The 25,240-nt window shown below is 43.6% G+C and overlaps 1 protein-coding gene across 1 annotated transcript; it reads left to right on the top strand.

Moving 5' to 3' along the window:
- The first annotated feature begins 1,358 nt into the window (after window positions 1-1,358).
- Window positions 1,359-24,532, top strand: rgl1 (ral guanine nucleotide dissociation stimulator-like 1). Its single transcript, XM_054602738.1, is given in 19 exon segments — window positions 1,359-1,924; window positions 15,028-15,138; window positions 16,887-17,095; window positions 17,194-17,268; window positions 17,423-17,613; window positions 17,710-17,834; window positions 17,976-18,191; window positions 18,278-18,381; window positions 18,495-18,579; window positions 19,162-19,251; window positions 19,545-19,631; window positions 19,902-19,934; window positions 20,046-20,167; window positions 20,488-20,577; window positions 20,713-20,896; window positions 21,679-21,772; window positions 21,775-21,929; window positions 22,040-22,154; window positions 22,518-24,532. Coding segments are annotated over 19 exon segments (2,436 nt in total). The 5' UTR covers window positions 1,359-1,762; the 3' UTR covers window positions 22,706-24,532.
- Window positions 24,533-25,240: the final 708 nt, after the last annotated feature.

The following is a 25,240-nucleotide window of genomic DNA, read 5'->3' as shown; positions in this document are numbered from 1 at the left end:
GTTTTTCCAATGGCTGCTTATTTACCTGAGAAAACAGGATGCAACGTCTGACTTTACACTGCAGCTTCTGACTGTAGGAAGCTAGTTACTTCACACTTTGTTCAATATTAACTGCTGAACCTACATCTACATCTGTGTGTGTGTGTGTGTGTGTGTGTGTGTGTGTGTGTGTGTGTGTGTGTGTGTGTGTGTGTGTGTGTGTGTGTGTGTGTGTGTGTGTGTGTGTGTGTGTGTGTGTCAGAGCACTGCTTGGTCCCAGATAATCCTCTCCTCAGCAACTACAGTGTTTTACACATGAATGATTCTTATTCCTACCCTGAACTTAGTCACACACACACACACACACACACACACACACACACACACACACACACACACACACACACACACACACACACACACACACACACACACACACACACACACACACACACACACACACACACTCTCCATAATTGTTACACATTTATCATGGTTTGCCCTTTGCTCTGCTGTTGTCACAAATGTCACCTAGCTGAGAGCTGAATCAGTAACTTCATGAAGCCATCTGCATGTTTAAACACCTGGACTTGTAAAGTTTTATGCCAAAAAAAACAACAACAACATGTGAATCACGTTTTTCAAACACGGGACTGACTGAACTACTTCTACTGACATATAAAAAAAATAAGGAAGTGAAGCGAAATGGGTTTAGGGATAAAATGTGGCAAATACCAGCCAAGTTTATGTCTCAAAAACAACGAGAATAAGAGTTGAAATGTGTTTGAAGATTTTATAAATGTATGTTGGTACATAAATCAGTAACTTCATAAAGCCATCTGCATGTTTAAACACCTGGACTTGTAAAGTTTTATGCCAAAAAAAGAAAACAACAACATGTGAATCACGTTTTTCAAACACGGGACTGACTGAACTACTTCTACTGACATATAAAAAAATAAGGAAGTGAAGCGAAATGGGTTTAGGGATAAAATGTGGCAAATACCAGCCAAGTTTATGTCTCAAAAACAACAAGAATAAGAGTTGAAATGTGTTTGAAGATTTTATAAATGTATGTTGGTAGATAAATCAGGGCCAAAGTCCATCCATCATGGAAAATATCTGCTATTGTTAGTAATTCTTCGAACCTCTTCCATAACATCCTCCTCTCTATCACATCTTTCCTGTCTTTCTTTCCTTTTCTTCACATTCTTCCACCGTCAAACTCTCTTTAGTCAGTGGGTAGTTCTTTAAGGGGGGGGTTTATAACTCCACTAAGTTCTAACTCCTCCCCTTCTGACAGGGATGAATGTAGGGGGTGAGAGAAGGAGGGAGAAGGAGAAAGAGAGAGAGAGAGAGAGAGAGAGAGACAATAGACTTTAATCACTCATGTGGTTGAGAGCTGTTGGCAAGCCGAGCTCCACGCGCAGCAGAGAGAGGAAGAAAAAAGAAAAACAGAAGAGGGGGAAGATAGAAACTTTATGTGGTGGGGGAGAAAGGAGAGAAACAAGAAGGGAGGAAACACTGAGGTGGAGAACTTAAGAGGAGAGTTATCTTTGGTGACACCTCTGAGCTGAAGACAAGTCCAGTCTACAACCAGGCTGAGAGGAGAGGACGTGACCAAAACCTCTAACAATCAAGACCTAAAGGAGCCCAGGTTCTCCTTAAATCAAGGCCCAGATTTCTCCTGATTCTACTGAAGAGGTCTCCATCGACGCTGCCGTCCAGATCGGAGTATGTCCTGCCATCCCTGTCACCCTTGCCGCTGACCAAGGCGCTGGGCATGATCTCACACTACCCTCTGACCACGCTGCTGCCCTGGCCGACGGGTCCCAACCACCACCACTACTCAGACCTGGACTGCAGCTTACTGCTGGAGGGGGAGGGAGGGGTCTCCCTGCAGAGGTACCAGCCTCGCTCCCCAGAGAGCAGCCCCCGACACTGGGTCAGTACAGAATAATTGTGTCTGTCCTGTTTTTCGAAATCTGCTTTTTTTTTTATATATATATATATGTGGGAGGCACATGGTACTTCCAGTCTTGTTAAAACAGTCTGGCAGATGTTGGCCTCCGCTTACATGACCTTCCTGTGCTGTTTGGAGCGTGTTGTTTGGTGTGAAAGGTTTCACTGAGAACAATTCACTGAGAAAAGAAGCTTGGAATTAATAACAGATAAAGATGTGCATTGAGATCGGCAGTGTTTGTGACTCCTCCAAGGTTTGTTTGTTGGATGTGTGTGGTGATTGTGAGGAGAGGAAAACTATGGAGAGTGTTTGTGCATGTTCTAATGTGTGCATGAGAGACAAAGGTGTTTGACAACAAATCCCAGCAAATCTGCGGCTGTTCTGGTGTTCACAAAGAGCGCTAACTGGTAGTGATCCATCCTGCAACCAGTGGTCTACACTTCCTACATAAAACACCAGTGGAAAGTACAGTAAGTGAGGGTCATATTGAAACCAGATTAAGAAAACATGCTCAATTTATTGCTTAACTCAGAGCTCAATCAGCTATTTCTCAATTTGATTTGTTTTCAGTTCCTCTGTGTGACCCTTGACTCACTGAAAATTTATGCAATATGTCAAAAAACTTGTATTGTAATAACGCAAACTAGACAGTAACCTTTGGTGGCACAGACGGGAGGACAGCTGACCTCTTGTGCAAAGCGGTTAATCACTTTAGCTACTGTTTATAGGATACACTATTAGTCAGTGATTGTGTGTGTGTGTGTGTACAGTTTTGGTGACTGGTCATAGAGTTCACAGAAGAAGCATTACTCATTTTTCTTCAGAACCCAAACTCCTTAATGCCTTTAATATGCGTCAGCCAACAGCTGAGAATACCACAACTGTGGCTTACATTACACTTCATGTCAGGGTACACGCGTTCATGTTTATTTACCTGGTTTAAGTTTGTCCGTGAGCTCGCAGATTCCTCATCACAGTGTGTTTACCAGAAAAAGACCTGCAGCGACAGCTTATTCCAGCTTAGTTGTGGTTAATTGTTTGCATGTGCACACGTGTGGTATTGAGGATAAAGTGAAAATATGTTGGTGTTTACATATGGCATGTTGAGATTTAGATGAAAACCAGTATGCGGTAGTGTCCTTGAGCAAGACACTGAACCCCACCTGCTCATGGGTAAATTAACCAATGGGTCCTTGTATACAGACAGGCAGAAAGGCCACCTCTCCCAAATGGGAGAAAGGCATAGTTTTGTGTCTCATTGAGGTAAATTGTGTGGTAAAAATTGTGGTCTCATTTGTGTGTCTCTCTGTAGTGTAACTTTGTAATTATGATGGTCTTTTTGTACCTTTTTTTTGGTCTGTGGTTGTTCTGTCCTTTTTAGTAGTCGTGTTCCCCCTTTTTGTTGTTATTTTGGGTCACTTTGTAGTAGTTTTGTGTCTCTTCGTCGTAGTTTTGCCCCGTCTAATGGTTGTTGTTAGTCTCTTCGTGGACACCATCCACCCTGCCTTCAGGATCTTTGTTTCTTTGCAGTTGTTTTGGAGTCTTTTTGTCTCTTTGTGGTTGTTTTATGTTTATTTGTGGTCACTTTTAGTAATTTGGAGTCCTTGTCGGTATGTGTCTCTTTGAGTGACACTTTGTAGGGGGGGCCCCTGACATTTTGGGCCTTGTAGGATTGTGCAGGTATCCATCCATGCACCTGCTCCAGCACTGATATCCTGTGACACCAAAAAGAAAACCTTTTCCCCCAAAAACCCTCATTATCATTCCTCTGAAAATAACCCAATTTCTTAGCTGCATGCATGAATGTTTTGAGATCAAGCGTTGGGAGATGCTCCTCCTCTCTGCCTGTCTGACATCCTGGTTGACGTGTCCTCCCGTCTCACAGCACTGTTTCCTCCCATTGTTTTTCGAGGAGTAGAAGACTAGAGGTTAGCTTGCAGAAGCCGGCGCTCTCTGGATGCTGTAGGAAACGTAAGGCTCAGCTTACATGCATCGCAGAAACTCATCCTTGTGAGTTAGTATTCAGTTGTGTTTGCCATTACAGCTTTGGCAAGAAGGCAGGAAGGCAATAAGGGTTATTATATAGATGGGTAAATACCTGCAATAAAGTAATCATAGAACTTAAAACGTTAATAAAAAGCTCTCCACGTGTCATCATGTCAGTCCAACAGCTGGCTCCCGCCGGCTTGGGAGGACTTTGCCTTTTCTGCTGTCAGGTGTCACTTTACCTCCCGTCAGTGAACATTTTGCCTGCCTACATGGGGTTATGGACCATGCCAGTCATAAAGTGAGCAATTGGACCAATTACCTCCCTGTAATCACCCTGCAGTGCAGTTAAAGGCTGTCAGGTACACAGTTCATGTCAGAGAGGAGGGAGGAGTGCTGAGGTGTCACTATCAGCAGTCCACCGAGGACCATTAGACTCACACATGAACACACATGATGTTCACACTGGCAGGGGAGGGGTTTTCAGGAAGATGGAGCAACAGAAATGAATTATAATAAATTGCAAATAATAAACAATACATCTTACTCAAATGTTGCAAGATGGCGTCACAAGTGGGAATAACAAAGGACTTGACCAGGTTCGACCCCGGTTGCACAGAAGTGAGAGTGTTGATGAGTGGGTTATCACAGTGCATTTAACGGCTCTAACTGCATTTTAGAAATCTGTTTAGTCTTTTATACTCTTCTCTCTCTATCAGTAATAAAGCAATTAAGCTGCAGGCCGATCAATCAAAACTCCAGTAGAGGGAATATTAGCCGCCACCTCACATCCGTTTGGCTTATAATAACCAGGAGGGGAGTTCAATAACCTCAGCAGGTCATTTGCTGGAAAAGCAGAAGAGACTTTATAAAGAGAAAACGGGGACAAAGGAAGGGGGGGATGGAAACAGAGAATTTCGATGATGTGCGTGTTTTCCATTAAAAGAAAGTAAGAAAGCTGAGTTAACACTCCTCCTTCCTCTTTCTTGTCTTTTTGAACAGAGAAGTGCACGTTTCTTGCGGATGCTCAGTGACGTCTCAGTGTTTCCTAAAGTTTTGATCCTTGCTTGTCATGTGATTTGATGATTGCTCGGTGATTCACTCATCCGGCTAAGACTAGTTTTGCTTCGTTGGCCTGTAAATCAATATAAAAGTGTATGGGTTTCACTTTTTAAATGTTTATGAAATATCTGCATTTTAAAAGTGCATTTAGTGCACATCTGGGAGAGCACCAATCAGAGGACGTGGAGAGGACTGGGTTTATTGATTAACCCAGCTAGCAGTGACAATGCAAGACACAAGAGGAGGGACGATAATGTACCTCACTCCTTTCTTCTTGTCTCAAATTTTCTCCAAAGTCCAGGTCTACGTCACACTTTCATTCAGTCCACCACTTAAAGATGGTGTTTACACACTCGGCTGACCCTCACAAGTGAAGTTGTCTGGTCGCCTGCAGCTCTCTGGAGGGACATATTGTGATCTTGGGGCCTAATTAGGTCACATAATAGAACTGGTGTGAAAAGTCAATACTGTGGGCATTGTCCTTGTCACCCGGGCGTCCATCTCAGCACGACACCACCACAGGAGCAGCTCGCTTAACTGGGGCAGAAAACTCATCGCGCCATATGGACATGGGTGTGTGTTTTGTGCCGATGTTTGTGTGTGTTTAGGCAACGTGTTCAGCTGCACCGTCTTTGCTTGGGTTTGTTTTTATGGTTTGCAGCTCTGTGACACACTTCTCCCACCTTTTCCCGCTCAGGCAGAGCTTTTCAGTATTAGCCAGGACGCATGACTTGGATCAAGCTGGTATTGTGACGTGTGTATTAGCATGTGTGTGTGTGTGTTAGTGTGGGTGTTTGGCAATAGACCGCTGGTGCCCCGGATGACATTTATTGATAAGAGAGCGCTCACACATTCTGTACGTCAGCAGTTTTCTTACTGTAATAACTACTGAGGTCAAACATTAAGACAAACAAAGAAATGGTCAACTCCAACTTTAGAACAGGAAACACATCCTGTATTTGTTTAAGTGAAAGAGCAGGATATATTTTTAGGTATACTAAAATTTTACACAGTATGCGTGGAGTCCATATTATTTAGCCACAGTAAATATCTAATATTTTGGTCTGTGTTCTAGCAACAGCCGTGCTGTCGATGCTTGTTATTGCACTACTGCCTCTTTTTGTGAGTGTGTGTTGTTTTGTGCATCACTTATGCAGTTTCATTTCCTACAATGCACATGCATCATACTTTGATTCAACACTAACAGTATTGCAAACCGCAGCGTAAAATCCCTCAGAATAATAAAAAAAAAAAAGCATTAAATGTCTTTTTAACAGTACGGATCAGAACCAACGATTTCATAAAATACAAACTGAACCGGCGTGATGGTTGAAGTAGGTGTGATTTGCACACTCTGATGTGATGAATTTGCAGTTGTCTGTGTAGTTTTCTCTGGTGTGATTTCTGGGTTTTTTTTTTTCTGCGAGGCAGCAGTTGTCACCAGCGTGCGACGGTCTTTATTGATGCTGTGTGCTGTTTTCGATGCATATGTGACAAATTTAGGGGTAGCATGTATCTGTTTGGCAACAGATGGTCCATCTCTCATTAGCAGGGAGGGGTCAGACAGACAACCGAGCCAGTCCAGACCGATTCATTCACGGCTTAGCAGGGCTTAGATCTAGGGGGGGTTGGTCAGGGTTGGGGCCCCATAAAGGGGGGTTGTGTGGTTGTGTGTGTGTGTGAGTGTGTATGTGTGTGTGTGTGTGTGTGCGCTGGGAATTTATCGTAACTCTTCTAAATGAAGAGACACCTGAAAGCACCTTATCTACCAGCATACCTTCTGAGTCATCATAGCTCCAAAGAGGATTATCCTCGCTTTAGTGCAACGGTTCAACTGACCCCATATGGAGGCCGCTATACGAAAAATAAGCCTGTTTCACAATTTCTAATAGCCTAAACATCTCTGTGCAAAAACAGGATTCAGCAGGTTTGTTGTTAATGAAACTCTGAGCAACTTTTCCTTGTAGTGTGTCTTAGTTTGCAGGGTCAGCTGGCGTTTAATGTGGAGTGCGGAGGAGGTAGAGGAGGAGGAGGGGTCTCGCTCTGAAGCTCTGGACTTTACTGGAAACTAATGATGTCACCCATCCAGAGGGAGAGAGAGGAGAGAGAGAGAGAGAGAGAGAGAGAGAGAGAGAGAGAGAGAGAGTGAGCTCAACAACAGCCAGGACAATAGATCTGAGGGGAGCAGAGGCATGACATAAGAGAAAAGAGAGAGAAAGAGAAGGAGCGAGGCAGACAGAGCTTTAATGTGGCCGTTTGAACAAAGGGTTCAGTTGACCGAAGCAGCAGCAACAAAAAAAAAAGAGAGATGCAGCTGTGTGTGGTATGAGAGCAGGCCTGGCTTGTCTTTATCCAACTGTGTTTTTCATGGTTGCTACTATAGATCCACAGACACTCATCTGCTGATCCGTTGCCTCATTAAATAACTATCAAATAACCCTGTGCAATTACTGAGCGCTTTGCCCCCCTGCTTCACTGCTCTCAAATGACCCATCTAAGCTGCTCTGATTGTCTCATTCTAAGGTTTTATTGAGTTATAGCAGACCTCCCGCGCCATAAATCCAAACCTCTTGGGGTTTTTGTTGCTCCGGCCTGGTCTGGCTCAAACCTCTGCTGACTCTGGATAAACACAGCGGTTTTATGAACTCTGCCCTCTACTGGGCAGTATGCTTTGGAAACATAAACCCACCCAAACCGCACACGGGCATACAGTGAAACGCACTGTATATGTGTGTGTGAAAAACCATGCAGTGCATAATAATACGAGAAAGAACTCACAAACAGGAACAGGAGTACAAATGTTCTGACACATTTGGTTCAGATATGGTTAGCAGGAAAGATTCTCTCCCCTTTTTTACATTTTTACGCAATGACTTTCCACCGGCTGATACTCAGCCGACTTTCCACCGGCTGAGACTCATACTGAACGATGAGTCTCCTGTTTACGTTGAAAAAAAATAGCAGGGCGTCTCTTTCCGGTCTGAAATATGAAATCACTCTTTCTCTGGAGCCAGTTCTCGATGGTCCTGTTACCTCACGCTTGTCTCTCGGCCAGTATGGATCTTCTCAGTTACTGGCTGTACTGTGAACCCCCCCCCCTTCTGTCTCTCCCTCTCACACTCCCAGTAGAGATAATATCCTTTCAAGATAATCTCTACAGTGTCCTACATTTTCTTTGATACGTGACCTTCTTATCTTGGGTGTAAACACACATGCTGCCTTAAGACCCCCAACCCCATTATTGTCCCCTTCTGTGTTTGGGCCTGTTTTCCCAGCATTGTGATTTCTTGCCTGTTCCTCCTGCTCATTCTACATACTTTAGGAATCCCCTTCTCCTCCTCTCTTCTCCTCTCGTCTCCAGGTCAGAGAGAAGCCCCCCTTCAGCCAGTCAGGTATGAGGACAGCCCGGCTCGCTGGAGTCAGGAGGCTGGAGGCAGGAAGTGGGAGATTTCCTGGAATGTGCGTTTTTTCCCACAGTGGTGCAATAACAGTGTGAGCGGCGCTCCTCCTGTTTTTGTCCCCTTTCTGTCTGTACTGTAGCTCCCTGTTCGGACTTTTGCGGAACAGGGAGAAGAGCTCAATAATAACAGGAACCCTTAATCAAAAAATGCTCTGCCCTCATCAAGGGCTTTCCTTAGTGTGATTACGTCATTAGTCTTCCCCGAGAAAGGAAAACTTGGCATGAGGACTGGCCGGTATTACAGTGCAAGAATACCGTCTGCAATATTTAATAGCCTTTCCAATATTGCAACATAAAAATGCAATTCACATCCATCACATTCACTTTCACTTACATTTCTGTAGCTGTATGTTGAGATTCTTGTATTTAACTTGAGGATTTACATTTAATATTACTTTATACATCTACTCCACGACATTTCAGAGTTTTTTTTTTACATTTACATTTTGACGGTTGCTCTATAGTAAGAAGTTACTTCTCAGATTATAAAAGAATACAATAATTTACATGTGAAAACCGTTTGTCTCCATGTCATTTTAGGTAATCTTCAGGATTCATAGACTTGATGAAACTAACCTTAACAGTGATGATTACAAGCCCCTGCCCTAAGGTCAACAAAAGTCTTCAACATAAGCTGTAAAAAACACAACTTTTCATCTTTACGCTTTGGTTTTACTACAGCATATGCAAATTAGACAAGATGTGTTAATTAGTGAGCTTTAGAGGGATGGAAGGAGGATTTTGTTACATTTGGACAGCCACGCATGTTGTTTCCCACTGCTTCAAGTCCAGAAAACCTAAAAACAGCTCTGACATTTACAGAAAGTTAGCCTCCTAACATAAGAGTCTCTTCTGAAGCATCCTATCAGGGTAATGATACTACAGTTTTATACATTTATGTACTCCAAAGAAAAAGAAGAAATTTCACATTTTGATCTAATGTTGCGAAATGCACACACTCATCTGCTGCATCCATCGGAGGGAGCAGCAGCTGTCACGTTTTTGTCAAATGTGTTGTTTGCGTTCAGCTGTGACATCATTACAACTGTGAGACCGACGGTGCGATCCCCCCGGGGCCGAGCTGGAGGTCACGTTGGGGCGTAACCTTCCCACTGCCCTTCTGGGCTTCCCAGAGCCCCAGAGACCCAAGTGGACACTGGGGCAGCTCGGCCTGGGAACTGGAGCCTGGCCAGATATGCTGCCTGATGAACAGTCAGCAAGAAGGAAACCTGATAATAAAGATATGATTAACTTACGGAGGAGCACTGAAGGAGTGTAGTGCCCTCCCAGCAGTGATGCCAAACGTGGGGACCTTGTGTGTGTGGGTGCATGTGTGTGTGTGTGTGTGTGTGTGTGTGTGTGTGTGTGTGTGTGTGTGTGTGTGTGTGTGTGTGTGTGTGTGTGTGTGTGTGTGTGTGTGTGTGTGTGTGTGTGTGTGTGTGTGTGTGTGTGTGTGTGTGTGTGTGTGTGTGTGTGTGTGTGTGTGTGTGTGTGTGTGTGTGTCAGTGCACCCTATTTGACAGCCAGTGACGTTGAGTGTGACGTTGTGGTTACGTGTCCGTGTTATGGGAGCCAGAGGAGTGGGAAGGCACATCTCACACGTACACACACACACGATACTAATAACTTTATTTATATAGCACCTTTAAGAACAGAGTTTACAAAGTGCTTCGACAGACAAAGCAGATAAAGCTTGGGATGAGGCCTAACAAAGCAAGACAAACTGAGGTGAGAGTTAAACCCTGATAAAACAGTACATTATTTTACACGGTAAAACCAATCGATTGGATAAAAATGAACTCAGAAATAAATGAATAAAAATAAAATAATATGGTAAATTAATTTAGTCAAATAAATTAGTAAAATCAATTAAAACATTTTTTAATTTAAAGCTACGACATCACATAAAAGCCATTTCGTAAAATGGCTTGTAAGAAGTCATTTAAAAGATGATTACATGATACGCATGATAGTAAAGTGGGGCCCCAGTCAGGTCTTGCCGTCTCACCCACGGAGCCAGATGACTATAAGCATCATAACCTTCCCACTGTCTCCTGACTCTGGATCAGTAGTTTAGTTGTTTCATCGGCCGACTCAATGGACCAGCAAATGAACCACCGCTTGCTCACATTTGATAAACGTTTACGATACAACTTTGTACAAAAAGACCCCTCACAAAGTCGAAGCTTGATTCATATCTTCCCGTTTTAGTCACACAAGTGGGCCGTCTGAGTACGTGTGCAGGCCCGTTCACAGTGGAACAGTGTGGCCGTTCTCACACTCAGACTATTCTCCTCTCCTCTCATTGACAATGCACAGTACTGGTGACGCCATCCACGGCCTTCCTTGTATTGTCCCACGCAAGGGGCCGTGAGGCGGCAGCTGCTTCGCACACATGACAGCTACTCACTTCATCCACTCATATGAGATCGGTGTGTTAACATTGCAGTGATCTGTATGTTAAACACAACAGATGTCTAGTGGTAAATAAACAGTTTGGTAAATTATGATTAGGAAACTAAAGAGTTCTGTCGTGATCAAAAGAAGCGTCTGATTTGTTAGTCCAACAGTTTTACACATCAAAGTCAGTTTACAGGATATGAGGAGTGTGAAGCCTTTTCTGGCTCCTCCAGAATGTCATAATGTTTCAAGTGCCGCTTGGTTCCATATCGGCCTACTGATGGCGATGACAGACATACAGTATGTTAACCAATAAACAGTGCAAATAATAGCCTGGATTATGAGTCTAATCAATGGACAAAAGATGATACCCATCTCTTCCACAGGACAAAGTGGAGAGGTAAAGGGGGCAAAAGTTATTTATTGTAAAGACCATAGAAGAAGAAATGAAGGAGGAGGGACTTTGAACTTGAACCGTATACATAGGTTACATATGGCTGTATGGAGGCCCTCCCTGTCAGTTTTTAACTAACCTCTAACTTAATAGATTTTGTGTAGTTATATAGTAAAGACTATACATTATCAGAGCGCTCCACATCTCGGCTTGAGGCCACAATAGCTGCTACTAGCATAAGACACAGTATTCTTCAATCAATTGCATTGTGGCTGATGTAGTTGCAAAGCTTTGCAGAGGAACAATGTGTTGGATAAAAACAACTCTCTCTGTTTCTACACATCAATTAATACATTTTTCATAGGAGTGTGGTGCTAAATCAACGGAGTAGACTAAGTTCACTGGATATAAAGAGATCCCTTCTTATGTTTCATGACTCCAGGTGATCAGGGACAGTAAGTCAAATAAAGTAGGTGTCTCCCAGAGTTATGGTCTTTTCAAAGTGATATTTCCTGCAAGCGTTAATGGCCAACATACCTCCAGTCCGGAAAACACTGTCTCGGTGAAACAAAAAAAGGAATATTGCACTAAAAAGAGAATTTAAGACGCTTCATTGTTGAAATTTGCATTTTTTTTTTTTTACATTTTTACACAGTACAATTAGATACACAGAATAGAAAAAACAACCAATATCTACTTTTTTCTAAACTTTAAATCACGTTTTCTTACTCATCAAAAGTTAAACAAAAACACACAAAAAAAAAGCAGCAAAAGAAGAATACCAATAAAAACTTGACTGTATAGCCTACTGGATATACCATAAGGATTTAGGATTTCTAAACTACTATAAACACATTATAAAAAACTTTCCTGACTGCTATGAATTTCTCAGGAAAGAGATTTATAGTAGTGCTGTATTCATTGCGCAAACGGAAATCACAACCCTGCGTCTGATCAGTGTCATGGAAGTCGGACAAAAAGGAAGGAGGAGGAGTTTAAACGGGACTGTTGTGGGTGGAGGTGGAGGAGGAGGAGCTGGGTCATTCAGTAGAAGAGGGGGAAGCCTGCTGACAGACAGACACTGGAGGACGATTTGGAGTTTGGAGTTGTGCGGTAGAAAGTGTTTGCGTTGAAGGAGAAGATCTTTTTTCTGATCTGGGATTTGGGAACAACTCTTTTTTTCTTCTTCTTCTTCTATTTCTTTCATTGGAGGATTTTACCCGAGCTCTGATGCTGTTCCCGGATCATGAAAGAAACGCTCACCATGAAATTCGCCTGGAAAAGTAAAATGGTAACAACAACACAACAACAACAACAACAACAACAACAACAACAAAATAGACCCTCTCATGCTTTACCATCCTCTGCTCTGTGGCTGAGTTTGTGGTTTTGAAGAGAGGGAGGGAGGGAGATGGAAAGGGGGGAGAAAGGAGGGGGTGTTTGTAGGCTTGGGAAAGTAGTGGATAAAGGGGAGAATAGGAGGAGGAGGGGAACAGCGGGGGGAGAGTTGAACATTGTGTTTTAATTGTTTTTTTGCAGGTTTTAAATCCAGTTTAACCTACATGGTTGGTGCGTAAAAGATGTCGCGTAAAATTTGGAAACGTGTGGAAGAGAGGGGGGTAATGTAAAAAAAAACATGCTCACTCGATCCGTTACCTCTCCCCTCCCTGATGGTGGATATGAAAACTTTTGTCTAGGGAGAGGGGAACAATTGGCGAGGGCCCCCGGGGCCATCACTGTCTCTCTGCGGGTCTCCCAGCTGCGTCCAGGCGAGGGAAAAAACAAAAGCCAACAGATCAGCGCCCAAGATTCAACACAACTGTTGTTGTTGTTGTTATCTTGGAGGGTATTGTTTCACACACCGCTGATAGGCAGATTAGCACTATTTGAGCAGAGATAGGGGACTGTTTGCTCTTCTTACTGCCCTCACTGTGCACTTTAAGAGCATCTTCTTGGGTGAAGGATCCAAGTTAGTGCAGAGAGTAAACAACCCATCTCCTGTTTACACCTTACCCAGGGCCATTTGATACACTGTGTTCTCTGTAAACGCATCCTTATCTGCTGTCTAATGTTTCTGGCTTGTATTCTCTGGTGAATAGAACATATCACAGTGACAGGCTGTTTTGGTTTCCCATGCAAGCTTTGTGGAACTTTGTCTCTCAATAAGCTCCCAACTTGGTGCACAAAGCGAGCAGAGCTGTTTTTTTCCCAAAGCCCTGCTCTCAAAAACATCTCCAGCTCGCTCTGTGGCTGACAAAAAAAAAAAAAAAAAAAAAGCAGAATGTGTGTGCAGACTGTGAACTCAGCATCCCGAGCCGGCCAGCGCAGAGAGCTCTCGCTATTGTTTTGGGAGTTGTGTGGACTGCATGACTCATGCACTGATGTATTTATATGCCTCTGTGCCAGCAGCAGCTGAACAGAGAGGGAGAGAGATGTGCACTCACTAGGTCGCCGACCTTAAGACGAGATGCTGAACAGGGAGTGGGGACGGGCATGTGGGCATGTTTCAGACAAATGCAGCTTTTGACATGAAACAACACAGACAGGCTTACTTGCTTCATCTGCCAGAGCCAGTTAAGATCCCTTTTTATTTATTTTTTTACTCCTCCTCTCCCTTTCTCTCTCTTTGTGTTTTTTTTTTTTGGTTTGGGCTTTCTATTCATTTCAGCATCACATGTTTCTGTTCAAACCCAAACACGGCCCGGTCATGGCTGAGTGCCACCGGCCTCCAGGACCGTCCATTCAGCCTGTTAACGGAGACTTTGACCTCTGACCTCTTTTTCTGGCAGCCTCTCTGTTTGGGGAATAGTGTGGACTTTTGCCATTGAGCCGTGTGAATGAAAGTGGGGACAAGTGAGAGTGATATTGGCGACCACAGCCTGTTAGTGTGTGTGTGTGTGTGTGTGTGTGTGTGTGTGTGTGTGTGTGTGTGTGTGTGTGTGTGTGTGTGTGTGTGTGTGTGTGTGTGTGTGTGTGTGTGTGTGTGTGTGTGTGTGTGTGTGTGGAGGAGTTGGCCATAATACTGCATGCGTGGTCTTTTATATTTGGCCAGTCCCTCTCTTCTGCCGTCTCTGTTTTTGTTTCTGTCTCCATAATATGTTGATGTCTCAGCATATCTCGGGCCCTCTTGATTTCACTCTGCTCCCTCTGTTTGTTCATGTGCTCTGCAGTCTGTCAGTGATTTACAACCAGAGGCAGACCCAGTGCATTTGGAGCAAGATGAGCACAGATCTATTTGCTGATTTAAGTGTTGTCGTGCTCTCACTTGTAATCAAGCTCTCTGGGTTTGTATAGTTAGTCAGACAAACAGACGGAGACGTATCAACGTGTCGTGTTTTTAATATGTAGGGGGGTTTCTGTTTGGGAGACTTTGTAAATTCTGGCTCTTATCTCCAGCTTTCTGAGCTCCAGTAAAGCAGTCCAGCTCTGACATCACTTCAGAGAGAAAGGGGACACGGTGAAGGAGATGGATAGGGAATAAAAAGAGGGAGTAAAAGACAGGGAGGGAGGTCTGGCAGGCTGCAGGGGTGGGGGTTGGGGAGTTGGTCATTCTTGATGTTTTACTGCACATTAGTCCTCCTTTTATTCTGGTTTGTTTGAGGGTTTTGCTTTTGTTTCTTTGTTTTTTTTCTCTCCTGATGCCTCCTTCTGCTTTTCTCAGAGATGTTTCCAAAAACACAACTTCCCATTTTGTTAAACTCTTGAAATGACACTAGGAAGTCAGTATCTTCTCCTCTCTTCTGGAGACTTCTAACACATTTCCCCCTTGCTCTCTCCTTGCAGAGCTCAGTGCAGGACTGGGGGGAGGAAGTCGAGGAAGGAGCCATCTACAATGTGACACTGAAGAGGGTACAGATTCAGCAGGCGGCCAACAAGGGGGCGAGATGGCTCGGGGTGAGTAGGCCTGTCTGATGTCTCGCAGTTTATCAGAAACAAAGCTGACAAAGCCTTTTTCAAAGAAGAGACCCCCTTACACAAATGAAAACCCGATGCTGCTCTTTCCTCTCTCTTAACCTGTTGCTCTGCAAAATGTGAACTTCTGATTTATACCCAAAGTGGAGTCGTCTCTGCCTTGGAATTTAGTAGATTGTGTTGTAAAAGGAATCTTGTGTGCAGGCGGCTCAACATAAAAACAGAACCTAATCTCTATTGTTTAAAGCAGGCCGTGTCTTTCTATAGGGGGGCGTCTCTGGGCTTTGTGCTCTGTTGCTTTAACATTTGAGCTATAAATCTCCCAGTTTAGACGACACCTTTTAGCTGCCTGCTGGAAATCAACAGTTTCGCCAGACCTGAACTGTTTAGCCAAAGCATGTGATTTCCTGACTTTTCTCACTGCCAACAAAACGGCCCCGCTCCCCCTATTCAGCGGTGTTTTTATAAAACGCTGGTATGACAAAAAAAAAAAAAAAAAAAAAAAGGTGGGGTATTAAAGGCTTTTCCTTGAGTTGTGCATTTTTCCACTGCATACGAGCAATTGCTGTTTCCTCCACTGTGCTGTTTATATCAGCATAATAAGATGTTATACAGCATGTCATTATACTGCACAGAGGGGCCAATTAGGTCTTTAGTTCCTCTTGTGCTTTTTCTGCTGAAGGAATGCACGAACCCAGGCGCAATAGAAAATTACAGATGCCTTTTGTTTGCGAGAAAGAAAATCAAGATCTTGTGTTGTTAGTTTGTTTGTACCACTGTTGTCTCTCCTTGCAGACATGGGGGGGGAGGGGGTGGGGTTTGGCACATTATAGAAGAAATGGATAACAGCTCTGAGGCTTTAAGACCGTATTGATGTATTGACGGCGTGAGCTGCCAACTGTATTCAAGCTAATTAAAACAACACGGGCCGCTTTTACACAGTGCTGTCTATTGAGTGGAGTAGAATGGAGAGCGGTCCCTGTTGAGGCATTATTATTATTTACTACAAACAGCCGATTGTCAGTGAATAACGGCAATTACTGTTCATCGGGGGGATTGTACACTGATGTGTGTTTACAGTCTGTAGGGTGGATTTGGTTGCAAATGCAGTCCTGATTGTAAAAGTTAAGCTTGTGTGTGTGTGTGACTGCACAGCGGGACAACTCACAGATAAAGTTATGGCGTTTTTTAGGTGTACTGAGTTTGTTATCAGATGGAAGTGTTGGGAGAACTTGGCTGAGCTGCTGTGCTGTCCTCCTCTCCGTCTGGAGGGGCGGTGGAGGAGGGGCCTGCTGTGATTAGAAGCAGATTGGAGCGTTTCCTGTTGTAGCGTGCTAACTTTACCGAGGTCTCGCTCTCTCTCTCTCTCTCTTTCTCTCTCTGCGTCTGTGCCACCTCCTCCTCTACTCTCTCCCTCTGCCTGTTCTGTAACCTCCCAGTCCATTTCCCTGTAGACACAATAGTCGGACACATCTGGAGATATCAGTATTAAATATAGAATTATGATTGTCCTCACTGTTTCCTCCCTCCATATTTTGTCTTGTTCCACTCCTGTAATTTCACATTTTTAAAGCTTAACTGGCAAATTGTTTCATGATGACGACCTGACTCAAGTATTAATCTGCAATTCAAAGCCAAACAAAGCGAAGAAAAAGCTTTGGGAGCACCAGCCCAATCACCACAGAGCATAATACCGGTTTAACAGTGTGAAAATGTGTGTGTGTGTTTAGGCGGAAGGCGACCGCCTGCCTCCCGGTCACACGGTGAGCCAGCTGGAGACCTGCAAAATCCGAAGCATCCGCGCCGGAACACTGGAGCGTCTGGTGGAGACGTTACTGACGGCGTTTGGAGACAATGACCTCACCTACACCTCCATCTTCCTGTCCACCTACAGAGCCTTCGCCAGCACACAGACGGTCCTGCAGCTGCTGCTAGACAGGTGGGGTTGGAGGGAAGCGTTGCATACGGCTATAAAAATACATTGACTATAAGTTTTAAGTGTTTTTTAATTTGCTCTCTGCTCATTCTCTGCTGCAGGTATGGAAGCGTTGAGGAAAATGATCAAAACACTGGCAGATGCAAAGGCTCTGAAACAAATGGAGCCATCAAAAGGTGAGATACATGTGTCTATACTCATCACCGTCAGTTCCATATGGACAGCCTTCAATAGTTAACATATTTGCAACAGTACAGCTGATTTATCACACCTGTTCTTCTATCCTTGCCAGCTTTTTAACAGTCAAATCTTTCCCTGCTGTCTCCACAGTGCCTTGGCCTCCATCCTGCGTGCCTGGCTGGACCAGTGTCCTGAAGACTTCCAGGAGCCGCCTGACTACCCGTGTCTCCACAGGCTGATGGACTACCTGCGCAGGGCCCTGCCAGGCTCTGAGGCTCTTAGACGGGCAGAGGGTCTGCTGGAGCAGCTGCAGAGTCAGGCCGGCATGGACGACTCCGATGGTAACTAATAAAATCATCTTTATAGACTCTCTTCATAACATATATTCCAATCAAGTTTCCTCTGAGTTAAATCACCTGTGTTTGCTTTGCTTTCAGCTGGTTTCCACGGCAACAGCTCTTTCTGCCTGGGGGAAGAGGAGGAAGTGGAGATCGAGGTCCAGGAGGACTTCCTGTCGTTCGACTCCGACCTGGTGGCTGAGCAGCTGACCTACATGGATGCGGTAAGTGGAGGGAAGCGAGATGGAAACGGGTGGAGTGGCAGCGGGTGTTGTGTAGCGGGGGAAAAGGTTACGAAGGTTACACTCCTGCGATGTTTCTTCAGTGTCGTCATTCTAACATCGGCCTGTTCTTTTACACTCTAGCTGCTGTTTAAAAAGGTGGTGCCCCACCACTGCCTGGGCTCCGTCTGGTCTCAGAGGGATAAGAAGCACAACAAGCACAGCGCCCCCACCATTCGTGCCACCATCACGCAGTTTAACGCTGTGGCGGCCTGCGTGGTCAGCACGGTGCTGAAACACAGGCAGATCAGACCGCATGCCAGAGCGCGGGTCATCCAGCGCTGGATAGACATCGCTCAGGTCGGCAGAAACACAAATACAAAAATTCATCTATAAACATAGCTCAGAAAATGGGCCACATTGTGACTGTCCTTGTTTCCTAACAGGAGTGTCGAATACGCAAAAACTTCTCGTCTCTGCGAGCCATTGTGTCAGCGCTGCAGTCCAACCCTCTGTACAGGCTGAAAAGAGTATGGGCCTGTGTGCACAAGTAAGTCCTGATAGAAGAATCTGTTTTTTGGCAGAATTCAACAGCATCTCTGAGGTATTCATTTTTGCACACTTCCATTACCCTAAACTAACATGAATCTTTGCTTCACACAGAGACAGCATGCAGACATTTGAGGAACTGTCGGACATTTTCTCCGATCACAACAACTACCTGACCAGCAGAGAGCTCCTCATGAGGGTGAGCTCAAACTTCAACATTTATTTAAAGGTCCCATATTTAAGAAAGTGCGATTTCTATGTATTTTTTGATAATAAAGTAGGTCTAGGTGCAATATAAACAATGCGAAAGTAACATAATGCTCAATCCATGGAGAAATGCAGCACATATTCAGAAACTGTGCCTTCATAAAGAGCTTTAACAGGCTTATTACTTGCTGTTTTTGGAGAGGCTTAAAGAGACAGGGGGTAAAATGGAGCGTTCTAGACAGAGGGTAAATACAGTTACATTCAGGCAGACAGTATGAGAAAAACAAAGTGTTTTTTTAATATTAAATCATGTAAACATGCTCAAATAGAACCTTTAAATACAAGTACGAACCTGAAAATGAGCATGATATGTCCCCTTTAATATCTGAGGGATCAGTGAATTTAAGATTTAGTACATTTAATACCCTTTATGAAATAAATTCCCAGTTTTATAGTGTGTAGATATTACTCTAACAAACATAGGACTTCATCTGGAAACACTAAAAACTTTCCTTTATTCACTCGTGAGAATCTTGAAGACTAAAGCTGCGTCTTTTTTGTGTTTGCCTTACAGGAAGGCACTTCAAAGTTTGCCAGTCTGGAGAGTTGTGCCAAGGAGCACCAGAAACGCACCCACAAGAGACTACAGTTGCAGAAGGAAATGGTGAGACAAAGACCGTTTAACCAAGAGCTTCTGCAACAAATGCCAGACAAATGAAAAGCTAAAAACCGAGCTTCAGAATTTATAGCAACGCATTCCTCTTAAGCAATGTGCTGTAAAGTTAGATCTAGCCTCTCCAGTGGGATGAGGCCACATGCTTAGCTTTGTTTACGCAGTGCACTATGTGCTGTACTTACATTAAAACCACCCTGGCATCTGTAAATCGTGTAAATTAGTCTCAGGCTTTATTGTGGCATCCTTTTAAAGTTTTTATTTAATTGTGTCTTTCTCCACAGGGAGCCATGCAAGGAACGATACCATACTTGGGGACCTTCCTAACTGACCTGACCATGCTGGATACGGCCCTGCCTGACCTAGTAGAGGTAAGAAATTTAAAAATCCATAACCACCTGCTGAATGTGTGTGTGTTACCATATTTGCGAGCGTGTGTCTGCGAGTTTACACAGCTCTGCTGATCTGAGAGTCTATCTGTGTAACCGCTGTCAGAAACCGAGGCGTAACTTTCCATGAGTGCGTGAGGAATTTTTTTGTCGGCACACTGTTGGAGTGATCCACCTAATGCGTGTTTGTCTAAGCAGCCATTGGTATGCGATGTCCAGGGTCTGACAGCGTTCTCTTTGTGTCCTCCGCAGGGTGGTCTGAACAACTTCGAGAAGAGACGCAGGGTGAGTGTAGCTGCGAGGGTCCTAATCTGTCATTATTACAGCATGACCATTATCATAAGATGAGCTCGGCTGTCGTGCGCCACATGTCTGACTTTCTCTCCGTCTCTGCAGGAGTTTGAGGTGATCGCTCAGATCAAGCTGCTCCAGTCGGCCTGCAACAGCTACTGTCTGGCTCCAGAGCCGGCCTTCCTCCGCTGGTTTAAGAGCCAGGTTCAGCTCAGCGAAGAAGAAAGGTACTGCTGCTTCACTCTGAAGACATTCTTCCTTGATCGCAGTTATCCATTAGATAACGAGCACATTATTGCTTAAGGTTATGGTCTGTTGGGCCTTTTGTTCACAAACCGACAATAGAAGTTTCTTTGTGTCCCTTTCTCCTTGCTTCTTCCTGCTGTTTTCATGTTGTGTCTTTCCTCCCTACTGATCTATTGTACTCTCATTCCTTTTCTTGTCCTCTCTTTCTCTTTCTCTCTCTCTTACTCAAGAATTTACTGGTTTAAAGGCCGTGACTTGTTTTATGATGTCTAAGGTTTATTATCAATGTTCTTTCCTGCAGCTACGCCTTGTCCTGTGAGATTGAAGGTCTCGGTGACAGCAGTCCAACCTCACCCAAACCTCGAAAAAGCATGGTGAAGAGACTCAGCCTGTGAGTACATCCAGGAAAAAGATGTTGAGAACAAAAAAACACAGAAATGAAGTATTGTCACACTGTCATATTTAAGCACTGGGTTGCTGTGACCCATTTGTTTTATTATCCAATTACAAATCCGCTTCTTTGCAGGCTGTTTCTTGGACCAGACAACAGTGCAGCCAGTTCTCCAGTCAGAGAGACGCCGCGCTCGCCTCCTACTGGCAGCTCAGGGGAGAGCATGGACTCCGTCAGTGTGTCCTCCAGTGACTCCAGCGGCCCGTCGGACAGCGAGGGCCTCACCCCCACTCACACCTCCGACTCCCAGCAAAACAAGGTGGGCTACGGTGCTGAAGAGAATGTGCTCCTTTGGGTCATACTTGGGGGCCGTGTGAAAATGATTTGTTTAGGAAGGGGTCTAAGTTTTTTAAAAAGCTTGGCCTCATCCAGTTTTACTAATCTGTGTTTTGGACCCTCCCCTTGACACTCTAACCCAAATATCTCAATAATAATTCAACACAAATGAAGTGAAACAATTCACTTTTGTGTAAATAACTAAATTGCATGAAATAAGATGCATTTTTGTACAATTTAAACCTCATATGTTAATGGTAATTTATTACAGCCACAATATAACATTACAAAAAATGGAAATTGTAACTTCAAAATTATGGAAAACATTAGATAATAATACGTTCTTTTTATTTATGTCCATCCTGTCTCACAGGAATGACACGATCCTTCTAGCTAATCGTAGACGTTAGAAAAATCAACATCAATTTTGAAGTCCTATGAGGAAAACATTTAATAAATCTAACCCTTGGATGAGACAGAAAGACCTCCAATACTCTCCCTAAAATCTAGACATCCTTTCTTTATAAAAGAAAACACCTTTTCTGGTTCCCCTCCACCCTTATTATTTTCATAAAATAGTCTAAATGTTTCCCTTAGGCAACAAATTATATGAAAAGCAATTCTGAGCTTAGTCTTGTTTCCTCTCACCTCAAATACCTACAAATGAATGATCTCATATTATAGTTCATTGCATTTGTGGAGGAAAAATGAACCCGTCATGGTTTTGTGTATCTGTATGTAACTTATGTTTATATGTTTCCTCAGCTATCAGAATCCTCCTCTTGTAATTCACTCCACTCCATGGACACCAGCTCGTCGACAGCCAGCGTCTCCATGACTCCTGCATCTCCCCCACTCCCCGGCCCCCCTGCACCCACAGACGCTCCATCTCCCTCACACCCATGTCCCCCAGCTCCCCCAGTCAAAGCCCAGCGTACAACACCCAGGCCCAGGACGCATGCATCATAAGAGTTAGTCTGGAGCACGGCAACGGGAATCTCTACAAGAGCATACTGGTAAATAAATACGTTTGTGTTTGTGTTTGAGTGAGATGCTATCGGTTAGCATTTTTACATGATGTATGTAAAACCCTGTTTGAGAGATTTCTTGTCTTTTCCCTAAATAGTTGACCAATCAAGACAAGACTCCGGCTGTAATTTCTAGAGCCATGGCGAAGCACAACCTGGAGGTGGAGCCAGAGGAGGGATACGAGCTGGTACAAGTCATCTCTGAGGAGAGAGGTAAAAAAAGAAGGCTCTACTTTTTAGCCTTATTCATCTTTTTGGATGGGTTTCAGGCATTTATTTTCTACGTATGTATTCATTTCTCATTATTCAGACTTACACTATTAATCAGAGTAAGATAGCCACATGTTGGGTTTTCCAAAAACTGTACCACTGTTCAATTCCAAGGCATACAGTCAGATATTCACAGTGAATGCAGAAGCTGTTTTATTTGCAATTCACCATTTAAATTACTGTAATCGTTGCCACTGATCAGCTGTTTTCCAAACCAGGAGAACCACAATGACCTGCAATGTACTGCAGATTAAAACCATACTCATAATTTCTGCTTTTTCTCCTCCCTCTTCCATCTCCTTTCAGAACTGGTGATCCCAGACAACGCCAACGTCTTCTACGCCATGAACACCACCGCCAACTATGACTTCCTGCTGCGGGTGCGAGGCTCGGCGAGTCGAACGGTCCAGCTCCGGAGCCGCTGTAGCTCCACGCTCCCTCGCGCCCAGCACCGCTCCAGCCTGTCACTGAGACTCAGCAAGGTCACGCTGTGACCCCGGGACTGCAGGGACCCAGCGGTTTGCCCTTACACCACTAAACCAGGATCATACAGGGTCACGGACTTGATGTGACCTGTTGGAGTTTTAGACGAAGACGCTGGAGGGAATGAATGGACGAGGAGCTCTGGAGGATTCAAGAAGGAACACAAGGAGTCCTCAGACTTTTTAAAGAGCTCCAATTTGACTCTTATCTTGCCGGTTGAGTCTCACCGTGAACTCTGACCCTCTTGTCCTTTTTGCCCGGCCTTACTATGGAGCGATGTGTAGCGTGACTGACTGCTGTGCCAGTGGGACTTGACTTTTGACTAGTGATGCCTGTGACAGAGTTGAAACAGCGACCCCTAGTGGCCCTCAGCTCTTTACAACAGCAGGTTTTTGCACATGTTATGGGAGCATCCGAACTCCCGACCTCCAACAGTATTCTGATAGTGAACAAACTTCTGTTTGCCTTGTGAAGTCTGTGTAGCTGAATATTCACTTTACTGGTGATAGAAGTGTGATGAATGCAGAAAAGAGAAGAGGGATGGTGGAATAGAAGGAGAAGTGGACGGAGTGTCCAGTCCTGTTGCCTCTACCGATGAATGAATGGACCTCTGATAGTATTTTCTGAATGATATTAATTGATTAATTGATTGACAGGAGCTGTGATGTCATTGTTTTCCCTCGTCGGACGTGTTTACCTGCCGTGTCCGGCTCGTGCACAGTGTGCACTGTGTTTGTGTGTTTGTTTGTGTGTGTGTTTGTTTTCAACCCCTCTCATATTGTGAGCTGTGTGACGAATGTTACGTGCATTCTGATTGGTTCCCTTTACTTGGTTTTAACAAGTCCATGGCAACTATTGTAACGGCCTTAGCTGCCCTACCTTAAGGGTTTAGAGATGAAATCTGTGCTGATTTCTAATCCAGAGAGATGTTTCCTCACCTCCTCACATTTTAAGACTTATTTTTTAAATAAATAAATACAAATAAATTGATTGTGCAAGAACAGGGAGGAGGAGGAGGAGGAGGAGGAAACTGACTTCCTGGAATGGAAAACGCCAAGTGTCTCAAACTGATTTATACTTGTACCTCTTTGCCCTTCATTATATGAACTATAGAGTGAGTTGCACTTGTCAGTTGGTAGGTGAAGCCAATTGGATGTGAATATAGAAGAGTGAACAAGCCGCTCTGTAAGTGGTTTCTCCCCCTTCTTCACTAAATGAATTCCTATTTTTGTTTGTAATTGTTGCTTTTTATATGTTTTTCGTACCACAATTCAAACCAGACACGTATGACAGATTGGAGAGCGATGAAGTTAATGTTAACAAATTCAGAGGAGTCGTTAAAAAAAAAAAAAAAAAAAAAAAAAAAAAAAAAAGACGCCAGTACCAGATTTTACTGTGATACATGTGGAAATCTTTACTTAGGGACACGTCACTTCATTGCACACAAGCCAAACACCTCCTCACACGGTAAACCCCCATCTGTTTCCAACACCATCATAGTTTCACAGCGACACTTCTCACCTGTCACATCACAGATAAACACTCCTTTGAGCCTTTTGTTTTTTTCTCTTGCAGTTATAATCCACTCCCACAGGTCTTACACAGTATCGTGCCAATTTGTCCAACCAGTTAATGTTCCTCGGTTGATGGTTAAATTCCCTCTGGGAGAACTGGTTCACTGTTGGCCTTGTGTTAATGGTCCATTTGGGCCAATTATTTGTCTCCATGCAGCACTTCACTTTAAAATGTTCTTATTAAATCACCCTCAGTTCCTGTGTTCTTCACTGCCAAAGACTCTTACTCTACCTGAATAAATAAATAAATTATTATCATTGTTATGATGGTTGTCCTGTGTGTTTTTTATTACCTCTTATCTTTTGACAAAAGCTCTGAAATCTAAATGAGTAACTTAATAATTATTATAGTTTTGTTTAAACACAACTAGGTTTGGGTTTAGGACGGTTTCAATGTTCATTTAATTTTTTCTTATTTCAAAGCACATCAATATGACTTCATAAACAACTTACCACAATCAATGAATCATGCATCTGTTTTTTCGCCCTTGTACTGTGATAGACAACAAGCTCTTCCCTGTCAGGATTGACATAATCAAAGAAAAGGACCACAGGCTGTTCTGGACAGAGACCAAGTTATTTTGCTGAGTGGAAGACATTTCTGCTGAGTTGAATGCAGCGGTCACGACCTTCCTTTCCTGAAGCTGGGTTTGCTGCACTGGTCAAACACTTTTCTGGGAATTTAAAGAAAAACATGCATTTTTTTTTTTTACATTTTTTTTTTAACTGGCTTTACATTCACTTGTTTTTATCGGAATTTCTTTTAACTGGCTTTAACGTTTATTATGTTATATATATGTTGAAATGCTTAACTTCAGCAACCACAAGTAAACCAAATGAAAGAAAGCTAGTGCATTTTTGAGGTGGGTTTATGTGGTGTTAGAGTGTTTATTTTATATATATATATATATATATATATATATATATATATATTGAGTCTGCTTCATTGTTTAGAGACGACCAACACAACCA

The sequence above is a fragment of the Anoplopoma fimbria genome, chromosome 8 (genome assembly GCF_027596085.1).
Source record: "Anoplopoma fimbria isolate UVic2021 breed Golden Eagle Sablefish chromosome 8, Afim_UVic_2022, whole genome shotgun sequence".
Classification (NCBI taxonomy): Eukaryota; Metazoa; Chordata; class Actinopteri; order Perciformes; family Anoplopomatidae; genus Anoplopoma; species Anoplopoma fimbria.
Note: the sequence above shows the minus strand (reverse complement) of the source record. Positions and strands in the feature narration are given on the sequence as shown.